General features: G+C 43.4%; 1 protein-coding gene across 1 annotated transcript in view; it reads right to left on the reverse strand.

The window, feature by feature from the left end:
* The window catches only part of LOC115475488 (tetratricopeptide repeat protein 30A-like), a 119,687-nt gene that overhangs the window by 40,073 nt on the left and 56,828 nt on the right, over positions 1-22,786 (reverse strand). The window contains 4 exon segments of the mRNA XM_030211278.1: positions 1,370-1,435; positions 1,692-1,745; positions 11,239-11,304; positions 12,389-12,541. Coding sequence (XP_030067138.1) covers positions 1,370-1,435; positions 1,692-1,745; positions 11,239-11,304; positions 12,389-12,541 — 339 coding nt within the window.

The following is a 22,786-nucleotide window of genomic DNA, read 5'->3' on the forward strand; positions in this document are numbered from 1 at the left end:
TTCTAAAAAATATATATATATTTATTAATCATAAAAATTAAAAATTTAAACAAGAAAGGTGATTGGGACTAGACACAGCTGTGTTTCGGCCAGTCAGGCCTGCATCAGGAGTCTATGTAAGAAATAAAATCATAACATGTATAGTAAATTGAAACATAATCCCATATAGTGGGCTGACCATATACATACAGAATTGTGATTAGCACAAAAAAAATATTTATCTATCAGTGGTCAATGTGATATTTTTCTTAGATCTATCAGTGGCCAATGTGATATTTTTCTTAGATCTATCAGTGGTAATGATACAAAAATTTTTTTTTGTGCTTATCACAATTCTGCATGTATATGGTCAGCCCACTATATGGGATTATGTTTCAACTTACTATACATGTTATGATTTTATTTCTTACATAGACTCCTGATGCAGGCCTGACCGGCCGAAACACAGCTGTGTCGAGTCCCAATCACCTTTCTTGTTTAAATTTTTATGATTAATAAATATATATATATTTTTTAGAATTTATTTCTGGAAGGTCATCTTTTATATTTTAGTCGTCTTTGTTTTTTTGTTTATTTGTTTTTTGCGAAGACTGGTTTCTTCTGCCTCCAAGTAAACACCATTTGTCAGGGCTTTACGTGCAAAAAAGTTTTATCACATTTCACAAGATACAATACAATGAATGTAGTCTCAGAAGAAATGAGGTAAAAATAAAGACAACGTCTACTACAATAAATAATGTATTGTATATGCCAGTGGTTCCCAAAACCTGGTCCTGGAAGCACCACAGCCAGTCAGGTTTTCAGGATATCCACAAAGAATATTCATGAGAGAGATTTGCATGCACTGCCTCCAATGCATGCAAATATCTCTCATGAATATTTATTGTGGATATCCTGGGTGTCTCCAGGACCAGGTTTGGAAACCTCTGGTATATGCTGTTATAGAAAGTATACATATGCAGAACATGTTAAAATCCTAATCAGATCCTGTGGAAATCCAGCTGGGTGCATGTGTTAAAATCCTGATTCCTGTCAAATCTTTTGTTCTTTATAATCACAATTGAAAATCGTTACTCTGAATAATAGTGTAATTCAGCTTTTCTTGTATCCTGAGCACAGCTGAAATCTCATGGTTTAGAGTCCAAATCTTTTTTTTTTTTTTTTGGGGGGGGGGGGGGGGGGGGGGGAAATTGAAAAAATGTTTCACATTTTCCATTATATTCAGTCTCTTTCTGTGTGTTTTGAGACATAAAGTTGATTCTTCTAATATTGCATTCATTTTTGAGGTTAGCAGACAAGGAAAACCTTTTACATTAACAGTATACAGCTGAAAGACGACCATACACAATGAAGATCAGCACAACGGTACCTGTTTTGTTAATTTCCTTAACTGCTCGGTCAACATTCCTGCTAATTCATCCAATTTTAAGAAAGCCTGCAAGTAAGGAGGGAAGTCAAATAAATATTCTGGAAATACAAATAGTGTTGGTAAGTTTTTTGTGTAAATTAAAAGGAGCTGAACAATTCAAACTCTTGTCCCACAATACCAAAAGCTCTTAAATGTTTTAAATTAACCTTTTAAACACACCAGTAATTTTACTGTGGACTTTTTAAATGTAGGAAAGTAATGACAAAAGCAGTGTGCAGGGTAACCCCATGCACATGCTTGCAATTAGAAATCAGACTCTTACCTCTTCTGGCGCTGTCTGGCAAGTTATCAAGGCATCCAGAAAATCATACAAGTACTGAAACACACAGACCAAGCCCAGAGTAATTAAATGGTCCTCTCTACCAGACACACATTGAAATCCGTACATTACTCACTATTTCATATGCTTTAGAACAACTAGCTATAAGAACTCTAAATATATTTACTGGAAGAGAAAAGCAAAAAGGGAGATTTGATAGAAATATTCAATTATTTAGTACATTTCAAGATGTACAAGAGGGCAGCATTATACTGTAAAGAAAAACATCAAGGAAAAGGAGTTCAGAAAGTTACAGGGAAGAAGACTAGAGCAAATATACTTTTGCTGAGAAGATGGCAGGCTATTTCAGGCACCTGCTCTCTGCAGCTTGTTTCACGGTGCACTGATATTTTGATTTCAAAAATATTTTGGTTTGGATAGAATTTTGAAATATCAAAAATATTTACTTCTAAATTCATTTTGTTGAGAGGGACTTGTGAATATTCAACCACAGTATGTGAGAATTATTTACACTGAAGGAAAGTTTAGTATTTTCATTAATATCTACTATAATAAAACTCACCCTCAACGTTCTGAGGACACTGACGTCAGGGGTTGGCAGGGAGGCGGGGGGGGGGGGGGGGGGGGGGGGGGGTGGGGGGAAATCGCTCCGGGCCCCGCCCTCGCGTCAAATGTCATGACGTTGGGGGCGGAGCTATGGCAGAACAACGAAGGGGTTGGCCAGGGAGGGAGGGGGGGGGGGTGTTGGCGACGAAAACCTTGCTAGCGCCCGTTTCATTTGCTCAGAAACGGGCCTCTTTTACTAGTGGTATATAAAGAGGTATATGATTACAAAGGAAGTAATTATAGTTTGGGCTAACAATACTTTTGGGGTGAGAGTCTTTTGACCGAAGTCAAAATTTTTTTTATCATAGTTAATATATTTATTAATTGAAGCAACAGTATGTGTTTTATAAAAGCTTTTTGACTTTCCTTATATTTGGATACTATTTGATTTGTGCTTTTATTTATTGTGTAATGAAAGAGCCTACCAGAAAAGGTAGCAAGAACCTAAACCAGACAATTTCATGTAGGCCTGGAACATATCCTGAGAAGAGTGATAGGAGCAAGTCAGGTAACAAGAGCGCAAGAGACAAGGAGGAGAAGGGGGACCTGGGTGTTGGATTAAGTATGGAAACCTCTATGTTCAAGCACTTGGAACAATAGAGAAACCAAAAAAGGGAGAAAGCTAAGTCATCCAGTAGGGCAAAGAGATATCAAGCTCATAGTAACAAAACAGATGATGAGAGAAAAGACCTACAGACCGTTCACACTGTTACAGATATAGCCAAGTTCTTTTAAGATCTCTCTCCTTATTCAGGACAACTTTTGACTTCATGTTTTCAGATATAATCAGGGTGAGATGGCATGCGATTTGACTAATCTCAGAATCTCAGTTTTCTGTTGCACCTCAAGAGTAAACTTTTTGGTAAAAGTTAAACATTTGGCTCACACCTTTCCAGTACTAGCTCAAGGTGAGTTACATTCAGATACAGTACCTTATCCCCAAAGGGCTTCCAATTTAAGTATGTACCTAAGGCAATGGAGGGTTAAGTGATATGCCCAAAGTCACATTGTCAGTGGGATCTGGACCCTGGTTTCCCTGGTTCTCGATCCACTGCTCTAACCACTAGGCTGATCTTCCATACTTTTGTGTAAAATTTGCAAGTGTTTAAATATGAAATAATGCAACTTGTATTTTAAATTGCAACAGTAAAGTAGTTCTTCAACCGTACTTAACATAGTAGATGGTGGCAGATAACGACCAGTATGGTCCATCCAGTCTGCCCAAAAAGATAAACTCATTACATATAGTATGAAGTGACACATCATATGTATACCTGATCTTGATGTATCCTTGCCTTTTTTAGGGCATAGACCTTCTAAAATTTCTGAAGTTGTTGTCAAAGCCCATGAAAACCTCCAATCCAGCCCATCCAAGTCTATTCAGCCTCAATCAGGACACAGGCTGTAGAAGTCTGCCCAGCACTGGCTTTCCTAACTAATCTCCCCTAAGCTCCTTTGGATCCGATTCTTCTAATCAGAATTCCTTTGTGTTTGTCCAACGCATTTTTGAATTCCATTACAGTTTTCATCTCTACCACTTCCTGTAGGAGGGCATTCCAGGTATCTACCACCCTCTCAGTGAAAAAATACTTCCTGACATTATTCCTGAGTCAGCCCCCTTTCAACTTCAATTCATGCCCTCTAGTTCTATCACATTCCGGTCTCTGGAAAAGGTTTGTTTGTGGATTAATACCTTTCAAATATTTGAACATTTGGATCATATCACCCTTGTTTCACCTTTCCACCAAGGTATACATGTTTAGGTCAGCAAGTCTCTCCATGTACGTCTTGCTACTTAAATCCCCTACCATTTTCATCGCTTTTCTCTGAACCGTTTCAAGTCTTTTTACATCCTTAGCATGATAAGGCCTCCAAAACTGAACACAATACTCCAAGTGGGGCCTCCCCAATGACTTGTATAGGGGCATCAACACCTCCTTTCTTCTGCTGGTTATATATACAGTGGTGGAAATAAGTATTTGATCCCTTGCTGATTTTGTAAGTTTGCCCACTGACAAAGACATGAGCAGCCCATAATTGAAGGGTAGGTTATTGGTAACAGTGAGAGATAGCACATCACAAATTAAATCCGGAAAATCACATTGTGGAAAGTATATGAATTTATTTGCATTCTGCAGAGGGAAATAAGTATTTAATCCCTCTGGCAAACAAGACCTAATACTTGGTGGCAAAACCCTTGTTGGCAAGCACAGCGGTCAGACGTCTTCTGTAGTTGATGATGAGGTTTGCACACATGTCAGGAGGAATTTTGGTCCACTCCTCTTTGCAGATCATCTCTAAATCATTAAGAGTTCTGGGCTGTCGCTTGGCAACTCGCAGCTTCAGCTCCCTCCATAAGTTTTCAATGGGATTAAGGTCTGGTGACTGGCTAGGCCACTCCATGACCCTAATGTGCTTCTTCCTGAGCCACTCCTTTGTTGCCTTGGCTGTATGTTTTGGGTCATTGTCGTGCTGGAAGACCCAGCCACGACCCATTTTTAAGGCCCTGGCGGAGGGAAGGAGGTTGTCACTCAGAATTGTACGGTACATGGCCCCATCCATTCTCCCATTGATGCGGTGAAGTAGTCCTGTGCCCTTAGCAGAGAAACACCCCCAAAACATAACATTTCCACCTCCATGCTTGACAGTGGGGACGGTGTTCTTTGGGTCATAGGCAGCATTTCTCTTCCTCCAAACACGGCGAGTTGAGTTCATGCCAAAGAGCTCAATTTTTGTCTCATCTGACCACAGCACCTTCTCCCAATCACTCTCGGCATCATCCAGGTGTTCACTGGCAAACTTCAGACGGGCCGTCACATGTGCCTTCCGGAGCAGGGGGACCTTGCGGGCACTGCAGGATTGCAATCCGTTATGTCGTAATGTGTTACCAATGGTTTTCGTGGTGACAGTGGTCCCAGCTGCCTTGAGATCATTGACAAGTTCCCCCCTTGTAGTTGTAGGCTGATTTCTAACCTTCCTCATGATCAAGGATACCCCACGAGGTGAGATTTTGCGTGGAGCCCCAGATCTTTGTCGATTGACAGTCATTTTGTACTTCTTCCATTTTCTTACTATGGCACCAACAGTTGTCTCCTTCTCGCCCAGCGTCTTACTGATGGTTTTGTAGCCCATTCCAGCCTTGTGCAGGTGTATGATCTTGTCCCTGACATCCTTAGACAGCTCCTTGCTCTTGGCCATTTGTAGAGGTTAGAGTCTGACTGATTCACTGAGTCTGTGGACAGGTGTCTTTCATACAGGTGACCATTGCCGACAGCTGTCTGTCATGCAGGTAACGAGTTGATTTGGAGCATCTACCTGGTCTGTAGGGGCCAGATCTCTTACTGGTTGGTGGGGGATCAAATACTTATTTCCCTCTGCAGAATGCAAATAAATTCATATACTTTCCACAATGTGATTTTCCGGATTTAATTTGTGATGTGCTATCTCTCACTGTTACCAATAACCTACCCTTCAATTATGGGCTGCTCATGTCTTTGTCAGTGGGCAAACTTACAAAATCAGCAAGGGATCAAATACTTATTTCCACCACTGTAACTTACTTTATTAGTTTAGTTGGAGAAAGGTATATCAGGTATAAGCACAGACAGGAGGAGGAAGCAGGGATCTTAGCAATAAGGAAGATAGGGGATCTTAGGGATGGGAAGATGAGATAAGAGACTGAGGGGAGATTCTTAACAGATTAACTAAAGACAGGTGCTGGGATGATGCACGCTAAGCATGGATTCTACAATGGTAATTCCATATGCAACTGCCATTATAAAATACTAACTTGTTCACATTTACATGCCTAGCTTTAGGCACAAGCACTTACACCAGCCAAACCTAACTGCATGTAGTTAGGCGCATAAATGCTAGTATTCTATGAACCATGTGCATAACCACCTGTTATGCCCCTGGCCTGCCCATGACCCTCCCAGGTCCACTCTCCATTTAGAGTTGCATGTTCTGGAATTTGGGCACGCAACTTCTAGAATACCAACCAAGGGCACTTATGCACATAACTGCCAATTAGTGCCAATTAACAGCAATTACAGCCTAGAACTAGGAGGTGAAAGCACAGGAAAAGAAAAGGAAGAAGGATCTGGGACCATGGCGAAGATGATGAGAGTGGCAATGGGAAACAGGAAAAGTGGAAATACCAGCTCCAATATCAAAACAGCTAATGAGACTGCCACAAGAGATCCATACTCGTGAGGTTGCATTGTCCTGCTCAGTCTGTTGGCCAGGGTATTGTTTTTGCCCACCAGATAAGTGGCTCGAAGGAACATGCCATATTGGCGAGCCCAATGCCACATCTGGATGGTCTCCTGACATAGAGGGCGTGATCCGTGGTGTAATACATTGCAAGCTGATTGTCTGTTTGGATGTGAACAATTTGGTGAGATAGACGATTTCTGAAAGCCTTTAGAGCATTCCAGATTGCCTGGAGCTCCACAAAATTGATCTGAAGATTTGTTTCCTGGGAGGACCAAGCTCCTTGAGTGTGAAGCCCATCTACATGAGCTCCCCATCCCAGGAGAAATGCATTGGTCGTCAGCACTTTTTGTGGTTAAGGAATTTGGAATAGAAGTCCCAGCATCAAATTGGATTGAATGGTCCACCTCTGAAGGGAGCGAACAAGCTCTGGGGACACTTGGATGGCATTGTCTAGACTCCCTGTAGCTTGAAACCACTGAGAAGCTAGAGTCCACTGAGCTGATCTCAATGTCAACATCTGCCAAGCCGTGACCTGCTGAGAGTTACGAATCTTGGATGCGACTGCGACAAGATTGTCCGCTCGTGTCTGGGAGGTAGGATCAAACTATCTGAGTATTGGGCAGAGCTCCTATGAACTCCAATCGCTGGATAGGGTAGAGTTGGGGGTAGTTTAAAACGAACCCTAGTAGCTTGAGTACCTGAACAGTCATCTGCATGGACTCCTGAGCACCCTCCTCCGAGGTGCTCTTCACCAGTCAATCGTCGAGATACAGAACACATGGACTCTCAGTATACATAGCGAGGCTGCAGCTACCGCTACACATTTGGTAAAGACCCTGGGAGCTGACACGAGGCAAAAGGCAACACACAATACTGAAAGTGATGTGTTTGCAGCTGAAATCGAGGATATTTCCAGTGGGCTGAAAGTATTGGGATATGAGTATATGCAACCTTTAAGTCCAGAGAGCATAGCCAATCATTTTTTTGAATTACTGGAAGGGTGCCCAGGGAAACCATCTTGAACTTTTCTCGGACTAGGATTTTGTTCAGAGCCCTTAGGTCTAGGATAGAATGCACCCCCTGTTTTCTTTTGCACAAGGAAGTACCTGGAACAGAACCCTTCCCTTCTTTCCCTGGTGGAAAGGGTTCGACCACATGGGCCTTCAAAAGGGCAGAGTTTCTCTGCAAGTACTGTGCTGAGAACTGAACGAATGAGCTTTCAGTGGGCAATTTGGAGATTTGAAATACCAACTAAGTTTGTATCCGAGACTGACTATTTGAAGAACCCACCAGTCGGAGGCTATAAGAGGCCATCTTTCGTGAAAAAACTTCAAACTCCCCCTGACCGGCAAATCACCCGGGAGAGACAATTTTACTGCAGCTATGCTCTACTAGAGCCAGTCAAAAGCTCGTTCCTTGCTTTGCTTGGGGAGCAGCAGGGGCCTTACGTGCAAGCTGTTGACGTGAACGAGCGCGATGGGGCTGAGCCTGAACAGGCTGGTGAGCCGAAGAGGTAATAGGCACTCCTCCATGGTTTGCCAAAAGTCCTCCTAGCTGAGAAAGCAGATGCAGAAGGCATCCGGCGGGAGAGAGAAAAGATGGTATCAGTGTGTTTCTTGATTTGGTCAGCGACATCCACAACCTTCTCTCCAAAAACGTTATCCCTCCCCCCCCCCCCCCCCCCCCCCCACTATAGGGCAACCACCAACCTCTGCTGAATGGAATGTTCTAGGTCAGAAACATGCAGCCACAAGAGTCTGCGCATAGCTATGCTCGGAACAGAGATCCTGAATGCCACATCAAAAGTGTTGTAAATGCCTCTGGCCAAGAACTTGCGACATGCCTTCTGCTGCTTGACCAACTGGTGAAATGGCTCTGCCTTTTCCAGAAGGAGCGCCTCAACCAAGTCTGACAGATTGGGCACCGAGTTTTGCAAGTGGACGTTCGTGAAGAGCTGATACGATTGTATTCGGGAGATGAGCATTGAAGCTTGGTACATCTTCCTCCCAAAAGAATCCAGGGTTCTAACTTCTCTACCTGGGGGCGTTGAGGCATAGTCCCTGGAACTCCTGGCCCTTTTGAGAGCAGATTCCACCACCATGGAACTGTGAGGCAACTGAGGTCTATCAAAACCAGATGCACTGTGGATCCGATACTGGGTGTCAATCTTCTTGGACATGAAAGGGAACGACAGAGGGGACTCCCAGTTCCTAACAAAGACTTCTTGGAGTACCTCATGGAGAGGGACGATCGCAGCCTCCCTAGGAGGAGAAGTGTAGTTCATGAGCTCGAGCATCTTGGACCTGGGTTCATCCTCCACTGCTAAAGGAAAGTGAATATAATCAGCCATTTCCTTAACAAAAGCTAGGAATGAAAGTCTGTCCAGGGGAGACTTTCTCCTTTTAGGCGGAGGGGAGGGTTCAGAGGAAATCCCATAGGGCTCATCTGAGGAAAAGTACCTTGGATCCTCCTTTAAATCCCATGACACTCCTCTTTGGTGTCGCACAAAACCCCCTGATGGGAGGGTCGAGACCGAACTTGCTTCAATATGGAGGAGACATGTCCTTGAGAACGGCATTGAGACATCAGTTCTCGCCTCGCCTCTGGTGAAGCTTCCTCCACCGACATCGAGAGAGTGCTGGCTTGGGTGGCAGTCGACACTGGAGTTGCATGTTGAGAACCAAGTGGGGCCGCAACGGGAGGCAGGGTAGGCGCAAGCATCCCCGATGCAGATGCACACCACTGCATGAGGCCATCCAGCAGCTCAGGCAGCAAGGCCCGGATGCACTCATTGAGGACTGACACCGGGAAAAGCTGAGGGGCCGTCTCGGGCGCTGGTTGCAGAACCACTGGTGTCAATGTGGGAGCAGGGCCTTGGCATCTCCTGTATGGAGGAAGAGTGGTCCCCCCGGCGCCGATGCTTCTCTGGTGCTGAATCCTTCGACACCCAGGAGCTCCCGGCACCATGTGTCAAGGGCGACCGATGACAATGCTTCTTGGCCTTTGCCCAAAGATTGTCACCGAGGCTCCACAGTGCTGACGAGGACGATGTCTAATCCACGTCACCTTGGGGTAAGGTCCGACAATGGACAGTCCCGGGGGCCCTGCACAGCAGAAGGCCTCGAGGCAGGTAGAAACCCACTCGATGCTTCACTGCTTTCAGGGTTTAGCAACAGCCATGCTTACCGACGCTCCCAATGCTGGTGCAATGCTCGTCGATGCCGACGCCGCAGACCTCGATGCTGATGTCGAGGAATCGGATGGCTCCACAAATTCTCCTTCATTGGGCCTCTCTGAAAACCTGGGTCCTCTTCTTCATTCGAACACACAGAACACAATTAGTGGGGCTATGGTTGGGCCCAAGACACTGTAGACACCAAGAATGGGTGTCTTTCCCAGAGACTGCCCGACTGCACCGGGTACAGCACTTGAAGCCACTAGGAACCTTTGTGGACATGGAAGGAAAAATTTCCTTGGATAAATTAAATAAAGTGATGGTGCCTAAAAAGGGGGCAAGGCATGGCAAAAAGAAAAGGAAATCTCCAGCCGAAATCAAGGCCTAAAAGTTGCCTGATAATGACGGAAAATAAAGGAAATTTAAAACCGGTCAAAATCACTAATACTTAAGGGAAAAATAAAAGGATGGAGGTTCCAACAACAGGAACACAATAAAAGATGAAAAAATAAACAAAAAATAGCCGAAAGGCACAAAAAAGCTCTCTAGGACTGAGCGATGTGAGGAGGCGGTAAAAAACCCACACCCTCTCCTCACCTCAGTAGAAAAGAACTGAGGAGACCACGATCTCGCGGCAGACGGGAAGGCAGTAACACATGTGTGGTGGAGAGTGTCTCATGCTCCGCAAAGCTCTCGTTAGACTTTTGTAAATTCCGGACTGGGCGATGTGGGCCGGAGTCACCCACTTGTGAGAATTTATAAGCCTCCTTGTTCTCGAAGAATGTTCTAACTGTATAAAGCATTAAAGACAAATGGGCAGAAAAGTCTTAGGGGGGTCCTTTTACTAAGGTGTGCTAACAGATTTAGCGCATGCTAAACAAGCCCATAGAAATATAAATCCATTAGTGCACCTTAGTAAAAGGACCCCTTACTCATTTGCCATCAAGCTATTGCAACCTGATAAAAAGAGATCTGAAGTCAAAAGTTAAAAAATACTTGCACTCCGACCATAGCTTGGATACTTACTATGGTACATAAAATACTTACTAATTTCATTAGTAAATATCTGATGCTGGGCTTTCATTCAATTATGATGTTTAAAGAAAAAAACATCTGGCTAGTCTTTCCTTTATTTAGCAAAATTAAGCCCGTCCAATAAGAAATATCTCTTTCTCTTTCCCTTTTTGCCTAGCTCTGATAGTAAAGAGGATAGATTTTTCTATTTCTTGTCCTACACTCTGCTAACTCTTGCTGTAGCATTCTAACTTTGTGGACAGGTTCTGCCAGTCCTAGGTTAAAAAAAAAAAAAGAAAAAAAAGCTGCTTTAGTCTCCCAACTGGTTGATGGGAGGCAGGAATTGTTTTGGAGCAGATTGGTCTTTTGACCTCAGTGTGGATTGATATTGTACAAATTGATGTTTTATATGGCTGTAAACTGCTATGGATGGGCAGTCTTTCACATGAGATGTAGTATAAATGTATTTTTCTTTTCTTTGTTAATTTAAAAAAATAAATAAATACATATTCTTACCGGAGTTAGGAATTTGTATGTGAGATGTGCATTTTCTGCTAGAACATCTGCAGCAAGATCAAAATACTGAAGAGAAAAAGTATTACAATTAGATTTTCAAACTCTCTTCTGTGTTTCTCTTGCCCAAACTAGCACTTTGCCACAACATGTAGGTAAGCAAACTGACTCCACCACCCCCAGCATCAGATCCCCCCTCCCCCTCGTCGATAAGACCCTCACCAAATCCAATTCCACCCTCGGAACAGAATTCTCCTATCTTCTCTTGAAGCACACCTCCCTAATGGCAAGCCCCACCCAGCAGTCCTGAACCCTCCCCGGGCAGCCCAACATCCTCCCATCCACTCCTGGGGCCTACCCAGAGCGAATCCTGGTAATTTAGAGGCAAGGGCTGGAGTTGGAAGCAGCTCCCCATAGCTCCCGCCCCATCCTGTTTCGCAAACAAATAAATGGTGCCACAGAACCTTAGCAGTAGTCTCACAGTACTACTACTAGGGGTCAACCTTCCATATAAATGCCTTCCCTCCAGGTAGGCCCTGAGAGTAGGTGAGAAGTCTGGGGGCAGGGGGAAAGAACCGGGGCTTGGGCCAACTAAGAGGGGTTTGCCATTAGTGGGGGAACTTAACGAGAGGATGGGGGGGGGGTGTTCTGAGGAGGTTATCTGGTCCTTGAAGGGGGGGGGGGTGTTTAGAAACAGCTATATGTTTGCAGGACATACATGTGTAGGTTTACAAAATAGCTGCCTTACACGTGAATCTGCCACCATATACAGGTGTAGGTTGCAACTTACACACATTAAGACCCAGTGCTTTCCCCATGTTTTTCACCACATCTACATTTGTAAAAATTTTCCTCTTCTTGCACATAGCCAGCACCTAACCTACAGGTGTAGTTCTGGGGTGGCAATTTGCTGATTTTCAATGGGACCTACATGCGCACACCTGCCTTTCTAAAATGATGGTGAAAATCTAAATGTAGCCACTTCCACATGCATTTTTGGGGGGACAGTCCATCTATCTAAAATGTGATTCAGTACCACTGCTGTCCAGAAACAAAAGAAAACCAATCAGTGTAGCAGTCTTTCATATTCTTCTCTGATGGGTCATTCCCTGTATGCTCTCCCTTTCTGGTATAAAAATGGCAGAAACCATACCTCATATTTACAATAGAGGAGCAGCAAATTGCCAAAGGTTTCTGGAGGAAAAGGGTTCTGTTGTAGCAAGAACTGAAGCTTCTCAAACCCTTCAGTAGGTTTGGAATCCATATTCATCAAGGCTTGATTGTGAAGAGTAACTGGATCAAGTTCCTGTAAAATGAGATTAATTCAGGACAAAAATACTCTTGCATTTGTTTGCATTAATCACCAAGAACTAACACACTATTATATGATCTATTACCTTACATTTTGGTTTATTAGAATCATTATAAGGGCAAATTTCAAAAACAGTTTTCCTGCATAGACTATCTGAAAATCACCAATACTATGGATAAAAGTATGCATGCAAATCAACAATGTGTATAGTTTTATCAAAAGGAATTGGAGGCAGCCACAGAGATGGGATTATGTTAGAAAAAAAATATCAACACACATAATGTTGAATTCTCAAATCTATGTGCAGTGTTTTCTATGGAAAAAGAACTCCCAGAAAAGGCAGGTGCAAGTACTTGGGGGTAGTTTTCTCCTAGGTTACTTTCCCCTGAGAATTGTTGCAGAGTTTTCACAATAAGTACCTGATTTCTTTTAAAAACATTGTCCCATATGCCCAACTTTATTGATGCAACCCAGTGGATTAAAAATAAAATAGATAAGCATAAAGTTTAAATATTCAGTCTCTCTGGTGTCCCTCTGCCTTTGGTCCCAATCTGCTTGCCTATTCTTCTTCACAAAGACCTCTGTTATACATTCCAAGTGAGCTTCTAATCTGGTCAGTGTCTGTACTCAGCATGACTACTGGGCTTGACAATGACATATGAATGTGTCACATTCCTTCATCTTATGACTAAAAGGGGGATGATTTACCCAATATGAGGCCATGGAGAATAGCTAATTGACAAGGCCAGCAAATAATAAAAAAGGAATAATAAAAATAATTAGTAAAAGTTGGAGAACAGGTTAAACAGAAGGCTGATTAGGGACAAATTTGGCAACAATATGCATATAAAGAAACATTTTTGGTCCACCCCACTATTGAGGCAATTTTATAACTGTGCTCTTATAAACAGGCACCCCGAGGGTCCCTAGTAGGAACCATTTCTATAAAGGTATGTAGATGCCTAACTTTCTTTACAGAACACTAGCTTAACAGCAAAAACATGCATCTACAATTCAGGTGTGAGGACTTACACCACCCATAGATTTGGCATTGTGTGTGCCTAAATGTCGAAGATACACAACTAAACTATAGTATTCTACTAATTATGTGCATGAGAGTCCCTCCCAGACTCCATCTATGTGCATGTCTACCTATAAATATGTGCATTTAGATAGAATTGTGGCATTTATGCATGTATGAGCACACAAATGTATGCATATGCAGCTCCCTGTTCTAACCGCTGGCTATTTCTCCAATTAAATTCACCTCTGGAGGCATAGCCCACCTTGTGCTGGGCACTGATAGTTACATTCAGGTGCATAGGAACTTTGCAAAATGATCGGGGTGCTAAATATCATATAAACTACCCGCCTTGGATACAGTGATGCAGCCTGCTCAATACTGGGGGTGCTCAGCTCCCACTGAACTAGCACCTATGGACCAAACTGGTGTTATCCAAACAGGGGGTGCATCATTATGGGGTGCTCAGCTCCCACTGAACTCATTGAGCTAGCACCTATGGACCAGACTGGTGTTATCCAAACAGGGGTGCGCCATTATGCTTTTGCATAGTGACATAGCTACAACCACCATAATTCTTGAGAAGGTGCAGGGAGTTACCACCAAACCAAACACCTGAAACTAATAGTGAAGATCAAACCCTGCAAATCTCAGATATGGAGATACATCCTTCTGTCCCATTCCTCTTGGAATGAGGATCACCACCCCCAGCTTTAGCATCCACATGGCCTTTACTACCACTTTCTTGTCTGGGGCTTGAGAGGAGGGGGGGGGGGGGGGGGAGTAATAAAAGTGTCTGCGATAAGGCGGGAAAACTCTAGGGCATAACATCTATTCATCACACCGAACACCCACTGGTCTGACATAATCCATGTCAAGTCCTTAAGAAAACTGGAAAACTAGCCACCTATCCACTCACTCGAAGGGGATCTCTTGCCCTTCACTGGGCCCCTCTGGGAGTCCAGTCCTCCCACCACCCCTTTTTCTGTCAGAACAAAAGACCTTTGACCTGCCTAAAATTCAGGTCTGCAGGGCTGACGTTCTCTTTCCTGGGTGATAACACTAAACCTAGCCTTGCCTAGAAATAATCTTGAAGCCTCTCCAGGTTTATCTTCCAGCAGTATCTGAGGCTTATTCTCACTTAAGCCTTTGATCAATTTCTCCAACAAAAGCTTCCACCAAAAGGGAAGCCTACTGAGCTGGGTCTTCAAGACCTCGTCGCTACTCAGCTCCATAGACTGGAATCTGGTCTTTCTTTTTTTTAAATTGAAAATTTTTTGTTAAAACAAGCAATCAATACATTAACAGCAGAATATTGTCTCAAGCTGCTGTTGATGTGGTATAGCTAATTATTGCTTGGGGCTAGTCAGAGCTCACGGCTCAAGCAGCCATCTCTTACCAGAATCCAGTCTTTCTTCCTCCAAAGGGTCCCTGGTAAGCTGTTGGACAAAAATAAAAAGGCCCTGAACCTATATCTGCTGCAAACTACAGTCTGTTGTCTCAAGGCTGGAAACTTCAAAGGGCTGCTCCAAGAAACTTTCAGTCTTACAAACCTGCAGGTCCTTCAGTGCCATGTGTCTTTCTTAGAGACGGAAGTCTTCTTTGTTACTGCAGTAAACCAAAATGTCTACCTTAGGTACTTTAAGCTTCTTCTCCTCAGGAGCAAATAATTTAACTTAAACATGGCCCTGCCATTGAAGACAACTTTCAAAATCTCCCACACCACTGAGATGAAGGCTCTAATTGCCTGATGGACCGGAAAGGCCTCACAGACTTGCAAGCCCCTCCAAAACAGGGTCCCCAAAAGTCTTCAGCTCTTTCATCAGCTCCTCTGACATGCTGAGAGCCTCCAATGCCTGTGCAATCATAGATAGCAACTCCTCCCTCTAGAAGGGCTGAACCACCAAAGGGTCATAATCCTCCCCAAGGGGTCACGAGGGGACAACTCCTCGGTCTGCAAATGTGGATGAAATCCAGCAATCTGATCACCCACCAGCAGCCGTCAACTATACTTCCCAGTCACTCTGGCATGCAAACGAGGCTGCCTCCACAGGAGGCTGAGCACTGTTCCTAGGTCCAAACCTACAGAAGCCTCTTGATCCTAGTTCAATCAAGACCCTATCGAGCAAGAGTGAAAATGCTGAGGAAAACAAGTCCCCTGACCCCAAAGGACCCCCAAGTAAAGATTGATCCCCACCCACCCTAAAAATCTCCTGCCAAAATAGGATCAGAAGAACAGAAGAAGTTAATCACTATTCTGAGGCTCCAAGCTAGCCACCACTTTCATGCTACCATGTGCATCAGATATGCTATTGTGGATACCACTGACCTTACAGAACTCAACTCAGAGACCTCTATCCCACTCTCTTATCACAGCTCGAGCCTCCCCCCACCATGAGCCAGTCACTTCATCCCAGTGCCACACAGCAAGTGCTGTACTGCCCTGTGCTGTCTCAGTGGTGCCACAGCAAAAGAAATACTTCACATACTCTGAAGGTGTTGCCATACTAATGGCCATCTTTGGTTGCAACCTCTCAAACTGCACTGCTTTTGATGCACATGAAACTGTTGCCTGATAAAATTGTGCTGCTCCTGATGCAAGGAAAAACTGCCCGCTCAAACCAAGCTGCTTCTGGTGCAAAAAGTCACTGCCAGCCCACACCATGCTGCTCCGGGAGCAAAGATAAACACCAATATGGTAAAATGGAGGGGGGGAGGGGGACAAACATGTTTTAGATACATATGTATGTTACTATGTATTAGTTTAAAAAAGGAAGTGCCAAAAGTGGTATTGTGAGACACAAGGGTGAGGAGAGCAATATGCAGAAGCTGATAAAGGATAAAAGCAAAAACTGCTTAACAAATATTTCTGTTCTGTGCTCACAGATGAAGGGCTGGGAGTAGGACCGCAGATGAAAAACACAAAGAGGAGTACAAGTGTGGTAGATTGTGACAATTTTCAGACGGACTGTGTTCATGAAGAGGTAGATAGTGATGGGCTGGATAGGATACATCCAAAGGAATTGAAGGAACTTAGGGAAGTTTGACAACTCCGCTGTCTGACCTTTTCAAGGCTTCTTTAATCACGCGTTGGACTTGGAGGGACTGGAGAAGGGCAGATATGGTCCCTCTCAACAAAATGGAAGTAGGAGGAAGTTGGGACTACAGGCAGGTTAGTCTGACTTCCCTGGTGAGTAAATTGATGGAAACCCTGTTAAGAGAGGACGTGAGGTTTCTGGAACGCAATAGGCTGCAGGACCTGAGGCAGCTGGTTTTACTAAAGGAACATCTTGTCAGACAAATCTGCATAATTTCTTTGACCAGGTACTCGACATTGGATCCAAGGAAGGCATTAGATGTGGTGTTACTTAGATTTTAGTAAATTTAGACACAGTTTCACGTAGGCAACTTTTAATATAACTGAGGGCTCCTGGTATACCACTAAGTGACTACATCAGTTACAAGCTGGTTGCGTGGAAGGAGACAAAGGGTAGTGATAAATGCAGTTCATTCTGAGGAAAGGGATATTACTAGTGGTGTGTTGCAATGATTGGTCCTTGGTCTGTTTTATTTATTTATTAAATTAAGTGAGATCTCAAAAGGTCTGTCTGGTAAGATTTTGCCTGATGGTGTTAAAATAAATGCTAAAAAATGCAGGGTCATACATTTGGGCTTCAAAAACCAAAGGGAGAAGTATAGTATATGGGGTGACGTACTTCTGTACACAAAAGAAGAGCGGAACTTTGGGCGAATGTAAGTGATGATCTTAAGGTGGCCAAACAGGTAGAAAAGGTTCACAGCAAAATCTAGAAACATGCTTGGGTGTATAGGGAGAGGAAGGGCCAGAAGGAAAAAGAAGGCGATAGTGCCTACGTAGAATACAATACAACACAGTATATTCTGCTATTACCCAACTATATGGTTCTTCGCAGATTACAGCAGCAAGAAGCAAGAATATTTCTAGGAATATACAAATCTAAATAAGTAAGTTTACATTATAAAGTAGTCTAACCTGTCATAAATTTTTGAAAGCATAAATAATCAGTTTCCAACCTAACATCTAAGGGCAGAATGGATGGAGTCGGTCCAGAGGGTAGCTACTAAAATGGTGAGTGATCTTCGCCATAAAGTGTATGAGGACAGACTTAAAGATCTCAATATGTATTCTTTTAGAAGAAAGGTGGAAGAGGGATATATGATAGAGCTTTTGAAATAATTCCGTGGCATAAATACACAGGAAGCAAGTCTTTTTCTATGGAAAGGAAGCTCTGGAATGAGGGGGCATACAATAAAGGTGAAAGTGGATAGAATCTAGAGTAACCTAAGAAAATATTTCTTTATGGACAGGGTGGTAGATGCATGGAACAGCCTCCTGTTGGAGGTAGTGAAGACAAAGACTGTATCTGAATTCAAGAAAGCATGGAATAAGCAGATGGGATCTCTAGGGAGATAGTAGATGTTACGGATAGGCAGACTGGATAGGCCATGTGTTCTTTATCTGCAGTCATTTTTTTCTGTTCTATGATAGCAATAGGGATACAGAAGGGAAATGTCGGACACGAGGTTAGGGACATGGACACAGAGGGGTGATGCCAGACATGAGGAGAGGATATGGACATGGACAGAGAGGAGATGCTGGATATGAGGGGGATGATAGTGACACAGAGGGAAGATGGATGGTAGACACAGAGAGAGAAGAAATGTCAAATGTACATGAGATCCTGTCAAAGAGAGAGTTAGGTAAGAGAAGACAGAGGAAAGCAGAAACCAAAGACTAGGACCCATATGACTAATAAATGATTAGACAACAAAAGTAGAAAAAGAATGTATGTTTTAATAATAATTACGTACGTCGGTTTTTGGAATGTACATTTGCCAGACCTGGTGTACACATGGCTGGAGCCAAGAAAAAAAGTTGGGAGGGAACTCCAAAGCCCACTACCATGCTGTGCTTTCTTCAACTTCAGGCAAACTTGGGGCCTTCTCTGGTCAGGAGCAACTGCCCTGGTTGCACCCTCTTAACACTATCCCTGACATCTATCTCTTCATATTTTTCACAGTACAGGGGGGGAAATGCATCTTTATAGTTTCCTAAGAACTTGCTATACCACCCAAACTAATTTGTAGAACTGGAGGTTTACAGACTAAAATAAATAAATAAAAGCCGGAAAAGAACTACAATATTTGACAGGGAAAAGGACATCCAATCATAGTAGAAAAATCAACAATTACTAATAGAGAAAAATCTAGGAAAGGGCAAAGAGGAAGGGAGGAAAACGTCAAGGTAAGTCCCATATTTCTACTGTTGAACTACGTGCAAGTCTGGCTTCTTAGGATTTCATAATTTTTTTTCTACATATTTCATGTGTGTATACGTCCCATGCCAGGTATTCTGTTAGGATGAATTTTTTATGTAGCAATCTGTAGTAATCTGGTTTCCTCAGCTTTCCCAATAGTTGTATTGATGTTCTAGGGCCTACCTGCTGCCTTTTCACAGGTAAGGCCCTTGATTTGGAAGTTAGTACAGTGCAATCCGCTTAAGTGCAAGGGTCTGGGACCAAAGAAATACATGAGATAACCGGAGCTTGCACTTAACCGTTGTGACCCAAAGAAGCTTGACATCTGATAAACATATGTACAGTACTGTTTATTATACGTACAGTATACAGTCTCCGTTAAACTGACATTATACCGTCTCCATTAACGACGTTACACTTACTTGAAGTAATCAGTCATAGTCCTCTATACACTCTTGTGCCTGTGAGTTCCATAGACTACGTCTGCCAGATGGTAAAAAACTGTCATAGCATTGACATCCAGTTGTCTCCAGATAGGCCCACAACGTGTTGCAACTCTGCACGCTCTTGCAAAAGTGACAGGAGGTTGTTGAATTCTTCAGCATGTGCCTTGCTGCTCATCATCTGTTTCGTCATCAGCCGTTGCCTGCGTGTAGGCGCATATACCTGACATCAGTGCTGTCGTCAGCCGTTTGTAGATCATAATCAACGGCTACGTAGTGATGAAACTCCTCTTCAGTAACACCGGCTGGGATGTCAATAGCCTTCATCTGATGTGTTTGCAACAGCTGCATCTGTTTCGTCCCTCTCCACATCCCTAACAAAGCTTGCCCGCTTGTAGCAGTTCACAATGGTTGCCTGTGTAACATGATTCCAGGCTTCTTTCTGCATATGTAGGGAATCCAACAGTGATAGATAGATATGAGCCAGTTCAACAGAACGTTTATCCTTGCTAGTCTGGTCATCCATAATGCTCATCAGTCGATGTAGCACAAGAGCCCAATAAAGTTGTTTGAAATTGGCTATTATGCCTGATCCATAGTTTGGATCAGAGAGGTAGTGTTTGGTGGCAGGAAGACCACCTTGACATTAGACAGCCTGACATCATCACTTTTCAGCACAATTATCACAAAGCAACAAAATCTGACGCTTTTGTGCCCGTATTCTAGTGTCTAACTTCTTTAGCCACTGCTTCCAAATTTCCCCAGTCCATCCATGAATTTGCGTTAGCCTCATATGACACAGGAAGGCGCTTAACATCCTTGAAGCAATGGGCTGTTTGCTCTTTCCGATGACAAGTGGTTCCAACTTCTCACTCCCATCCATATTGCAGCAAAGGAGGATCGTCAGTCGGTCCTTCAACGTTTTACTTCCTGTAGTTCTGGCTTGTTTGAATGCAAGTGTTCCCATCGGAATCACTCACTAGTAGAGACCGTTTTTTGTCAGCATTGAAAATGTCACGAGGTGCAAACTCGTTCAAGATGGTAGGAAGAACTGAAACAACCCAATTTTCCAGCACTAAAGTCATCAGTTTCACCATGCTGTTTCTTGAATTTTATGTTGTTCTCTCCTTCCATCTTTCCAACCATCCAACAGTGGCTTTGAATTCAGTTAGTCCAAGACTTTTCAGCTAGCTGATTAGCTTTCTCCATAAGCAGGGGACCACTGACAGGAAACTGTCTGCTCCTGACTTGAGAAAACCACAGAAGAATGCACATCTTCTACATCCTCAGCTTTTCCCGCCTGTTTCCGTTTCCGGGTGTGGATTTGTACTGTTTTGCCAGTCTTCCAGAAGCTGATCTTTCTGCTTCAAGATACGTGAATTTGACTGGTATTGACACCATATTTCTTTAGCAATATTTTTCTAATTTTTTAAGAACTTCTATTCGTTTCAGCCAGTGTTAAAGTCTTACAGTTGCGCAACGACGACAACGACTCCAGTGTACACTCTAACAACATTCTTTCGCTTATTCTGCCTGTGGCAGTTAACCAACGAGATTTCAAATTTACCGACCCTTTGTCACGCGCCAATCGGCTTCCCTATTCCGTGCATGAGCTTATGCAGAGTCTTTACTGCAGAAGAGCGGTCTTAACCCATGCATATAAGCGAATCTTGCACTTATCAGTGGTACGCTAACCGACGTTTGTTCCCCCATAGAACATTAATGGCGCCAAAAACAGGACCGAGAGCTACGGCATGCAGTTAAACAGAGCATGCGCTTCTCCGACGGTACTTAAATGCGAGTACACGTACTAACATGGCATATTTGTTCAAAGTCCTGACGAACCTATGCTCCATTCTGTGAATGGTTTGCAAGCAGTGTGGCTATTGTGGGGGTATAGAGTCAGATTCCACCCCACCCACTACAGCTGGCCTTGTATGAATACTGCCACCCTTTTTCATAGAAAAAAAGCATTTGATCTACGTATATGCTTAGTTTGCCTGTGCCTTAATCCAGCCTGGGCAGAGGGGGTCCTGAAAAGGGACAGTACAAAATGGTTCTGCTTTCTGTGAATATCTTTGTCTGAGCCCTTGCAAATAAATTTTGGCATTTTTTCAAAACTGCACAAATCATCTGAATATCCTTTTAAGTAGTAGATATTCAGCTGCTATTAGTGGAGGTCCAGACTTCCTAGCAAGGAGGAGGGGGATAAAAAGTTTCACTTTATACAGCACAATTTTTTTTTGCAAGTGAAAAGAATTCTCTAGAAGCCTAAGGGCATGGGCGTAGTTGAGGGTGGGTGTGTGAAGGGAGCGCGTTAATTTATTTGCAAGTGAAAAGAATTTTCTAGAAGCCTAAGGGCACGGGCGTAGTTTGGGGGGGGGGGCCAGAGGAAGCACTGCCCCCCCAAAACGCTGCTGAACCGGTGCCTCCTTCTCTTCCCTTTCCCCACGTACCCCAGCATAAATTACCTTTTTCTTTTGTCTCTTCCTGGCTCCCCCACCTTCCATGACCCGTTTCCCTCCCCCCATTTTCAAATCCGTGGCTCCTTCCAACAGCGATTCTGAGCACTAAAAAGATAAAGAGCTGCTGGTACAGAGCCGCATGCTGCAACACTCGCAGCCTGGCTCTGCCAGAGCTCCCCCAGTATGACACACTTTCTGCTGCAGTAGGGGAGGTTCCGGCAGAGAATGGCTGCGAGTGTTGTAGCACACGACTCTGTATCAGCAGCTCTTTTTCTTTTTAGTGCTCAGAACCGCTGAAGGAAGGAGCTATGGGTTTGAAGGGGTGGGGCGGGCTTGAAGTGGTGGGGGCCGGGCTGCAGGTTTGAAACGCAAGTGGGCCACAGGAGGTAGGGGAGCCCAAGAAGGTTAGATTGAGAACAGGAGACCTATAAGCTGCTCTCAACGTTATCTTCTTTATTGTTGTACCATTTCTATTTGATCGCATTTATTTTTCAAGAATGCCGTCTTGTGCAATATGTGGATGTACACAAAGGAAGTATTGGTTTCATTGGTTAACTAATATGGTAATAACAACATTGCAAATTTTATATTTTGGACTATTATACAACAAGGGAGCAGGACTCCGAGTCAGATACTATAAGTTCTCCTGATGACGCGATAGTAAAGTGAAACACAGCTTGTGTTGAGAACGAGAGAGAATGTGAATGACATGAGATAGTACACTCCACCTATCACGAAGAAAGCAAGAAGCATAACATTCACCCACAGATCACAAACACGAGTGCACCTCCACTGTTGCCCCGGCGGTCCAGCCAAATGCATACAGCGGAAATACATGAGCACAAAATAAGAGAGTTTATAACTGCTGTTTGTACCAGCTACAATAAATTTTTAAGTTGTTTTAGTGATATTCAATTTTTGCTTCATTACATTTATATCCAAATATTGGAAACTTTCAAATAAACGAAAAAGCTGTCAAAAAAAGTAAAACAAATATTTTGTCCTCTACCTTT

This window comes from Microcaecilia unicolor, chromosome 1 (assembly GCF_901765095.1).
Source record: "Microcaecilia unicolor chromosome 1, aMicUni1.1, whole genome shotgun sequence".
Taxonomy (NCBI): domain Eukaryota; kingdom Metazoa; phylum Chordata; class Amphibia; order Gymnophiona; family Siphonopidae; genus Microcaecilia; species Microcaecilia unicolor.